This window comes from Montipora foliosa, chromosome 6, assembly GCF_036669935.1.
Source record: "Montipora foliosa isolate CH-2021 chromosome 6, ASM3666993v2, whole genome shotgun sequence".
In the NCBI taxonomy this organism is placed as follows: domain Eukaryota; kingdom Metazoa; phylum Cnidaria; class Anthozoa; order Scleractinia; family Acroporidae; genus Montipora; species Montipora foliosa.
This window is the reverse complement of record NC_090874.1, coordinates 65,254,265-65,264,264: the sequence shown is the minus strand read 5'-3', so window position 1 is coordinate 65,264,264 and position 10,000 is coordinate 65,254,265. Positions and strand designations below refer to the sequence as shown.

At 41.9% G+C, this 10,000-nt stretch overlaps 1 protein-coding gene across 1 annotated transcript in view; it reads right to left on the bottom strand.

Moving 5' to 3' along the window:
- The window catches only part of LOC138008169 (talin-like), a 124,773-nt gene that overhangs the window by 901 nt on the left and 113,872 nt on the right, over nucleotides 1-10,000 (bottom strand). The window contains exons 57-64 of the mRNA XM_068855399.1: nucleotides 9,398-9,583; nucleotides 8,388-8,492; nucleotides 4,918-5,023; nucleotides 4,236-4,360; nucleotides 3,100-3,225; nucleotides 2,766-2,828; nucleotides 1,374-1,556; nucleotides 1-239 (exon numbers count right to left, since the gene is read on the bottom strand). The exon at nucleotides 1-239 is cut by the window's left edge and continues 901 nt beyond it. Coding sequence (XP_068711500.1) covers nucleotides 3-239; nucleotides 1,374-1,556; nucleotides 2,766-2,828; nucleotides 3,100-3,225; nucleotides 4,236-4,360; nucleotides 4,918-5,023; nucleotides 8,388-8,492; nucleotides 9,398-9,583 — 1,131 coding nt within the window. The 3' untranslated portion in view covers nucleotides 1-2. The remainder of the gene's footprint in view (nucleotides 240-1,373; nucleotides 1,557-2,765; nucleotides 2,829-3,099; nucleotides 3,226-4,235; nucleotides 4,361-4,917; nucleotides 5,024-8,387; nucleotides 8,493-9,397; nucleotides 9,584-10,000) is intronic.

The following is a 10,000-nucleotide window of genomic DNA, read 5'->3' as shown; positions in this document are numbered from 1 at the left end:
AACTAATCGTCATCTTCAGCTCTGTACTTAGCTTGCCGTATTTGACTTAATTTATTCCTTGCCGCTGCCAGTTCTTTCTCGATTCGAAGAATCTTCTCTTGAGCCTCTAATTCTTGCGCAATTCCACCAACAAATCGCTGGTTGATAACGACAGTGGTCTCTTGCTCTTCAAAGATGGCGGCGTTCTTCGCTGCTGTAACCAAGTTGTCTGCGGCTCTCTTGACAGCATTGCCAGCAGTCTGCGGAAAAGAGCTTTTCGTCAACCCAATAAAAACATGAGAATAACCAGGACCTAAACTCATTTTTTCGTGAAAACGCGTTCTCTGGCTAAACATATGTTAAAATGTAAGCTTTCGGCTTCCAGCTCACAGCCTTCGAAAATGAAACCGCAAACCAGCAAAACACGAATTGCATGTAAAATGAAAGTGTGAAAAAACTGTAAGCATGAAACATGGAACGATGTTCTATGGTGAAAGAATGGTGTATTTAACTGTGCTGAGAGGGAGCGATTTCTTTTTGAAAGATTTGATTTGGCAGATTCGATCAGTCAATAATAGATGCTACAATCAATTATCATAAAAGGAACATTATAATCAATAGTGGTAGTCTTGGGCCGTTCCCTTTTTTTTCTCCGTTTACCATCGAATGCGTTTCCTTCTTTTAGGTCGGTTGGTCGGAGTAAAAAACGGACAAACAAACAAAAACAAACCCCCTAAGTAATCTGAAAAACAAAACAAGTAAGTTAGAGTCGCTGGCGGCAGGAGGCAAAAATAAGTAGAGAGAGACATGCAGTCGACCCTCGCACTCAAGTGAGTGGATCACTTCTACTTTTCGTCTGTAACCCGCACTTCAAATATATACATTTAATTTTTTCTCAATACGCGAGCGGGCGGAATTCATCTCCAATAGACCTAATCGGCTAACTCATTGTTGTACCCAATTCAAACCCTTTGGGAATAAAACGTTTTGTTCCATATCATTTAAATAAGAATGCTACATTATCACGCAAATACAATACACAAAGAATCTTAGTCCCGGGAGATTTGAATTGGGTACAACATTGAGGTGCCGATTAGGTCTATCCTACATTCGTGGTGGGTACAATGAGCACAAGTTTTTACTGGGGACAAATTGTGTATCCGACGGTATTGGAGTAGCGCCCACCCCTCCCTGCCGTAAGTTACGGTAGAAGATTAAAAAAAAAGGAGCCTTCGGGCTTTCTTTGACTTCCGTTGGCCATTTGTCTCTGTTTTTGTCTTGTCATTAGCAAGAGCGGTTATTTAGAACCAAAACAATCACGACATAACTATGGCCTTGTGATTTGCCCCCCCCCCCAAAAAAAAAAAAGTTTTCAAGAAAGCTCTGCTGCATACCTGGAGCCTCCTCTGCGTTTCACTATTGGAATCTGCTTTGACTCTGCAGGCCAACAAAAGCTGTGCGGTGGAATTGGACACCTGTTTGGCGCCCGCGATTAACCTCTCTTCGCTTGCATTACCCTGGACAGCGGCATTAGCTGCGTCACAAAGAGTGGTTGTTGCCGCTGCTACCATACGCGCCTGCAAAAAAAATCGACACGAATTAGCTTGGTTAGGCTTATAAATAAGGGTTATTGACAAAGAATGAGGTCAAGATGGCTGGATATTGGACACGCAAAAATAGAACGAGGCCAATATCCAGCCATCTTGACCGAACAACCTTGGTCAATAAAAGATTTATTCTATGGGATAAAACAACAGAAAATGATCTTTGATCTTGTGGGACCAAGCGAGAAATCCCGAGCGGGCAAGATAGCTCCATCTTGCCCGCTCGGGTAGCCAATCACAGCGCGGGATTTGGTTCATGTTGGAGTTAGTCATAATAATTAGCAACTATTCACCGAAGTGGAGGTGGCTAGTCGTGGATATTTAACGAGCCGCGAAGCGGCAAGGTTAATATTCACCACTAGCCACCGACACTGAGGTGAATAGTTGTTTTAGTATATACTAATTATAAAATAGTGAGATAATATAGCACAAAATGGTGATTTTAACTTATTTATTCCTGCAAAGATTACAACATTTTCGGGCGCAAATTCCGCAACAATTCCTCGGCAGTGAGTAGTTAATAACTATTCACCGAAGTGGTCTCCACTTATGTCCAGAAATGTACCTAATTAGATGCACGTCCAATTTTCGAAGTGGAGGTGGCTAGCGGTGGATATTTACCGAGCCGCGAAGCGGCGAGGTAAATATCCAACACTAGCCACCGACACTGAGGTGAATAGTTGTTTTAGTATATAATACTAAAACAGCGAGATAATATACAGCACAAAAAATTAATTTGGATGTTTTCTTCACTTGTCACGGATGCAAATCGGGACGCCATTTTTTCCCGAGTTGCTCGGAGGTAAATAGCACAGGATATTCGGAGTTTGACGAGCCAATCAGCGCCCGCGTACTCTTATGCTAATCATCCTCACTAGCCTCACTTTGGAGCAAAGATTCTTTTGAATTTTGTTCATGCTAACGAGGCTAGTGAGGATGATTATCATGAAAACCAAAGGAATACGGTGCATGTATTACAGAATGTAGCTATGTCTATAGCAGGCTCCGTGAAGGACCTTGTCTAGGGCTGTCATTGGCTACCTGGGCGAGCAAGTTGACTAATATCCAGGAATATTGACAAGACAGCGGTCACCAATAACCCAGGAATGTGGCGCCGACAGTACAAACGAAAATTTCTTTTAAAAAACGTTGAAAAAAAGGAGATTGACAAATGTTGCTTACCGCAGAAACAAGTCCCTGGGACCACTGGCCATCCTCGTTGGGATCGGTGGACGATGAACACACCTGGTGAAAAGTCAGTAGTTTGCATCAGTGAAACAAAAAAAACATTTTTAAGCATCATTTTAAGCTCGTGATACTTGTGACCGGCACAAGAGCCCGGCTCTAAAATCAGCGCTATTATATCCACGCCTTCCAACAGTGTTACTTGGCATAAGTAATACAAGTAGTACACAGCATGTATTTCTATAGTTGGTTGGCCGTAGATGAATTGTCAATTCAATTCAACCAAACCCAAATTTTGCGAAACTGATCTGGTCTACGGCGACTTTCTTACCCTTCCAGTCGCCACCAGCTCTTTCTGTGCGGCCGATGCAGATTTCACCAGCGCTACAGTCGCAGCTGTTATAGCTTTAGCTGCTTCCAAGATCTGTTCTTCAAAGTTCAGTGACTCGTCAGCTTCCTAAGGAAAACAAATCACAAAAATGAAACTGACTTCAGAAAAGACATGACGAATGCTTTTGTGCGGACGAAAGAAAATGCGTAAACCAGAACATACATTTTCTTGGGTATACAAAAAAACCGAGCGGAAATCGCAACTGCTAAGTGACTTAATTTCGGGAAATTCAAAATGCCATGCGCCCCTGAAGTGAATAACTGCATAATAAGGGTGGTCAAAGTTTGCACAAAATTTGTAAAACTGACTGTCATAATCCGTAAAAGAACCTTTTAAGTAAGGAAACAATCATTACTTACAATTGCAAAACCGAGAGTTTATAAGGGATATGGTAAAACACTGATGCGGATATTGGTCGTTTTCACACTAGAAGACCAACAAATCATCTGATATGAAAACGGAACGAACAAAGTTTTCGACGATTTTGAGCGTTAGTAGGAAGACGATTTGGCCGTCCAAACAAACAAGTCGACCTAAGTCAAATCGAAATTCACGTTAGACGAACAAATCGAATAATTAATCACAGCGGCGAAATGGAACTGGCGATGGAAGCGATGGTTCTGGGAAGTCTTAAATATGGCATGAGGAAGAAAGTTGGCGCGAAAGGTAAGGTCACCATTTGCATGACATACCTAGTGCCAGTCTTCATGCGCTCAATCTATCCTGTTTGTTGGTTTCTTGTCAGTCCTTTATGAATTTACGTCGGACAACAATAGCGAAATTGGACGTTTTCAATTCACATTAATCTGTCGACCAAACCATAGGACGATTTGTTCGCCTTCTAGTGTGAAAACGGCCACTGTTTGCGACTTTATATTTGTCACCATTTACTGTCCGTATGACTTGGTTCTTATGAAATGCTAGACATTTCAACGAAGAAAATCGAACGAAAACTTTGTTCCACAATTACAGACGTTGATCAACAAAACATTTCTATTGTTTTATTCGTGCATTATCAACGAGTTCAATAAAAACGTAACGACCAGTCGACCTTGCAATTTGTAGGATTCGCGTACCTTAGGTCGCGGCTTTGGTTTCAATTCTGCCAATTTTCTTGCAGCTGCTTCAATTGCCGCAGCAGCACCAAGCAGTTCATTCTCAGCGATGACATTTGGATCTTCAGGGTTGACCCAATTCGCACCTAACACAAAATCATATGATTTAGCACCTTCATGATCAGTCATAAAAGAAGTACCATAACGACGATGGGATGGCACTATAAGCCACTTTCGAAATGAACAAACTAGAACTAATCCTACACTAAGGGAAACTTAACTTGCAGTCTATTTTCTGATCAGGAAAGGATCCTCAAGATTTCAAGCCTCTAAAATTGACTTGACTTTTGCTGTCCTTTAGCATAAATTAAAAGGTTAAGGCTTTTGAGGGGCGAAACTCAAGCCTCTGTTTTTAAATAACTTTTAAACAAATTGGCCAAGGGAAACATTTGCAAAATTCCCTCCATTTTTAACAAAAATGTTCAATTTTCCCCCCTGATCCTCAACGCTGTCACAATTCCAAAACAGGTCGTTGGTAAGGCGTCACACTACCGTGTAGTCTAAAAATAACTGGCGAAATCTGCAAAATTTTTACTCCTCTCGAAAATGCTACCCGGGCTTTTCATTCTACTGACACTGACTACGCAAGACACGGGAATGAAATTTCAGTTACACCAATACAGCTAGAAAACAGGCGTCTCACCTTTCAGAGCTTCCGCAGAATGCACCAGTTTGGCCACGTGATCAGCTACAATCTTTGACTGAGGCGTTAATTTTTGCTTCTTTTCCTGAGTTGGTTTCTGTACGATCTGTCGAGGAACAGCAGTACATTTGGGTGTTATCTATAAAAGCTGCAAAGGCTTTAACATACAGCAACCAACAGGGACACTTTTACTCAGTTTTTTCTTGCCTTGAATACCAAAACATCTGCGTTACGAAGTTTAGCAAATATTTATTTTCTGCACGTTCTGAGTAGTATTTTGTTCTCATTAGTAAGTGTTCTGATATGTCTGTTAGTGTGAAGTTATTTGCATTCTGTTATGAAAGTGTTGAGTGTTTTAGTATTTGGTTTTCGGGTTTGTGAACGCCACCGCTCTGCGATATATAGCATTGAGGACTTCGTGCATCCAGCATCTCGTGCTACGGATGCAGCAGCAGTTGGTGTAGCTATTCTGAATCCATCCACACAACAAGCGATGATGACTAGCAGATGAGCCAACGTCCGAGGTTGATCCCCAGTGACCATTTGATTTTGATTTTTTTTTAAAGAACAACAGCAATGGTGTTAAAGGTCGTCTAAATCCCGCTTTAAATTCTGGAGGTCCCCTTTTTTGCTCCGGAGTTTACTTTGGATACAATTCGGCATGGGAACAGGCTCCCTTGCGCGGCCTTTTCTGGCCGTCCAAGTCCAGGTTATGTTGGCTTTTTATTCTGATTTTCAATGAGTTTCTGCTCAGTCTATTTCCATGTGGAAATTTTACGCATGATTTGGCTCATTGTTGGCCTGATTTAGCTTGAGTTTCAGGCTGGCATGCATAATGGTGTCGGTTCTTGTACTAATTCGGCTAGCCTGTTCTTTAATCGTTGCAAGGCGAGTTTTGGCCTTCATTGCATCCGAGTGCGACATCATTTTCAGCGTTTAGTCTACGGCTTGTGTTCGACTAGTGTGTTGCTATTCAGATATTATGCAATATCATTTGAACATATCCAGATATTTTTAGCTTCTCATTTTTGTTTTTCAGTCGTTCTCTTTTCCAGAATTTCGCGTGAAGGCGCCGTATTGCAGAACCTATCGCATCGCCGTTTGGTTCCAGGCCTTCTCCAGTTATAGCTAGGATCCTAGGCTCCTTCCACAGTGTCCAAGTATAAGTTGGAAAGATAACATTGATAGGGTGACCGTCTTCAAAGATTGGTGTGCCTGTTATTCCAGTCAGGTCCTTGCACATTGCCTTGCTTATCACTGCATGAACTACGGATATTTGCGTTACGAACAATGTAATGTATCAGCCAATTGAAGCTGCCCCCTACGGTATCAGGTGGGGTCCCTCCACGGCCGGGTTGAATTCGTGCCCCTCTAACCATCCACTTGTAAAATCTTCAGTTGAGGGGACGAAGAGAAAACTAGTTCGTCCAGTGAGGCAAAAAAAAGCCTTTGTCCACACATTCAGTGCATGCAATTGCCGACGCTTATATTGCGAGTGTACAATTCTCTTTCCGGCCTCCGCTTTTTGTTTTTTTTGTTAGTTGGTTTATATGGATTTTTTCGTAAATTGAAATCAGCAGTTTTACTCTTCAAGACGTTAATATCAGTAGTCATTCCATGACAATTTATGTTGCTTATTTTTTTTTTAACGCTAGAATGACCAGTACCGCGAGGGTCACACTTACTATTTCGCTAGATCAGGTGGTAAGATATTGTATAAACTGTTGGCTCAGTCTAGCGCTTCCTATGCCCTCATTTGTCGTATTGTTAGAGGCAAGTCTGGCGAGTTTTTCGTACCTAAGCAAGGGGTTTCTGTAACTACGCTTATAGCCGAATTTAAAAACCACTTAGAGCCTTTTTTTCAAAATTTTGTTTCTAAATTTTAAGTCTGGTGCCGCCTTCCACCCTGCTTACATTCATATACCGGGCGACCTACTGGATATGCATGCTGGGTGAAGGTGTCTTTCCTCCAGGAATCGATACTTTAAGCTCGATGTTACCGATCGATTGGCTGTCACCAAAGCACTTTTGCTTTAATGTGTATATTTAAAGCGAATTTTTTGTCTTTGGTCTACTCAGTGTGTATCTTACATTGCAAGTCCTGGCAAAGGACGCGAGTTGTGCCTGGCCCGTCCCAGATTTTCTGTCCTGTTTCCCTTATGGGTTTTTGAGGGCAGGTATTTTCAGGCCCCCATGACACGCTCACTCTGAAATCTAGGATGTCATTTGTTAATCTTTACTTTGATTGTTATTATTTCTGAATAAATACATCTTACTCGATGGTTTAACATATAATACTCGCGGATATTTTGCGAGTTGCGTAGTATTTTTCCTCGCCCCTGAGGGGCTCGGAAAAATACGAGCAATGAGCAAAATGTCCTCGCGTATTATACGTTAAACCATCGAATAAAAGATTTATTATTCTACTACAAAAATGTGTTATTTTGCTTCAATTTTATTTGGTAAGAGTGTTTTTAAAAAAAGCATCACCTGTCCTTCAGGGCGCGTGCGAACGATGTAAACAGCACAAAAGCCAGCCAAATGTCCTTATTTGATTGGATAAGCGAAATGACGAGTGACAAGCGATCACAAACCAAATTCTCTAAATTCTCAGTCATGTTGAAAACAATTTCTTTCATTGAAAAACTGCCGTTCCGTCCGTATTTGCTCTGTTCTAAACCGGTCAAACCGGGACATTACAGTGTACTATCGTCTCCATATTTTGCGCGTTCTCTTGACCAAATATGGTAAAATGGCGAAATAGTGGAATAATAAAGTGCGGCATTTAACGTTACCCCACAGGCCATATTCCAGTAATCTTCATGACTTATAGTATCTTGTCTTCAGTGCAGAATGTCGCAATCCGATCATCAAATTTTATACAACGCCCACGTATGCCCTGCACTCCTCTTACGTTTAAAGTTAAAGTTACAAGAATCAGAAGAAAGTCAAAATAAAAGATGCAGGAAATTGCCCTGCTTGGCAGAGGTTTCCTTGATATCTGAATTCCAACGCCGGTCCACTTATGGAAGAGTGGAAATGACGTTGCACTGACTTCACGTCACGCATGCGTGATAGAACATCCAGGAGATCCGAGTGCATTCTCGTCACCAGAGCCTCGGATCGACCCAAGGCTCTGGCAAACTATATGTAGGAGAACATGCGCCGTAGGGTTCTCATAACCAAAAATTGGCTATTTGAATCTTACGGCGCCTGCTCACTCCTCGTGCTAACATGAATGCACCAATTAGAGACGATTTTGATTGTTCTTCACGAAAACCAATGAGAAGACACTTTGGTTCAGGGTTCCCCAGAGCTCTTCTCTCCCTCAGTCAAGAGAAGAGCTCTGGGGTCGACATTGATCCGAGTGCAAACGTTACCTTTCCTTCTGCCTAGAGAAGAAAACCGCCCACTACCAAACTGAGCTATGTCCGCTCCGCCACACTAAAAACACACATAAATATACTTACATTATGGACAAGATCTAGCATTTCTCCAAACGAAGCGCCACACTCCATACCACTTCGAAGAGCCAAGGCTTTCGCCTCAGGGTTTTCTGCTTTGTGTGCGGCGGCCTGGTGATAGAGAATATTTCGTGTCACTTTTTCCTAATAGACCAATTCGGCTAACTCAATGTTGTACCCAATTCAAATCTCTCGGGGTTAAGATTCTTTGTGTGGTGAATTTGCATGACAATGAAGCATTCACATTTAAATGATATGGAAATTCTTGGAACAAAACGTTTTATTCCCAGAGGATTTGAATTGGGTACAACATTGAGTTAGCCGAATTGGTCTATTAACTAAGCGAGTGGCAGGTTACAGAACCTCTTTTAAAAAGAGTATGGGCACGTCATCCCTGGCTGATTTAATTATGTATCTTCATTCGTGGATGCGTTATTTAAACTGTGGACTAATATCATCACATCGGGTGAATTTCTTCGCGGACTTCCAAATATTCTCGTCAATTGTTTTCTTGCTGCCAGGTTGTATCAGGAGGACTGTCAATCTTTGATATTAAAAAAACGTTACTGACTGGCCGGATGGCTCATTCGGTTGAGCATCGGACTGGCGTGCTGGAGGTCGTGAGTTCAATTCCAGCCTGACCAACACTCAAGAATCTTTTTAAATAACTGAGGAGATAGCACTGCCTTTGCAATTACATCCGCAATTGGCTTTCCAGTCCTCTCGGACAAGGACTATAAACCAGAGAACCCGTATCACAACCTCCTTGCTCATTAATTCTGTAGGATACTATTCGATAAGAGCTGGTGGACTAGCCTCAATGTGTCCCCAGATAGCGCCATAAGGTGCTAGAACGCCTAGACACACAAATAAAGATCGTGATTGACCGATTACAGAGAACACGGTTTAATACGGCTAAGCATAAAAGGTTTCAAAACTACCAGAAAGACTGACACCACACAACCACAAGTCTGTCCCTGAAAGAGTAGTGTTTCGTTAAACAATTCACAATTTACCTTGCAAATAATCAGCATCTCTGTTATGGCGTTACGGCCCATGTTAGCGGCAGTGATAATGTCATCCTGCTGACAAGAGTTCCCTGCAGCCACCACTTTCGCTGTTGCCAAAGTAACACCTTTAGTGCTTCTAATGAGGTCTTCAGGGGTGGCGTCACGAGCAGGCATCGAAGGAGTTTGCACCTCCTGTTGATGAGAAGAGGTAAAATGGGCTTCACCTGAGAGCGTTTGGGGCAGAAAATCTTGGACATCCAGGCTAATTCTATTGAAAACAAGAGGTTACGGGTAGCCAACAATGTGTTCGAAGGAATTTTAGCCGATTTCCTTCAAAATTCACAGTGTTTGAAATATTTTTTGTTACAACATCTTGGTCAACATCCAGTTCAATTCCGTAGTCCAAAGTACAAAGTCCACATTCCATGACCCAACCATATGTTTAAATGTGATCGCAGAATAGTTGTTCACATTTAAAACTGATGTTAACGGCGTTGACCGCAATCAAAACCAGTAAAAAGTTGCTTTACACGTTTCTACGATGGTTTTTAAGAATAGTTAATATTTTTTCTTAACAATACCGGGAGTTATATAATTGGCCCAGTAAGA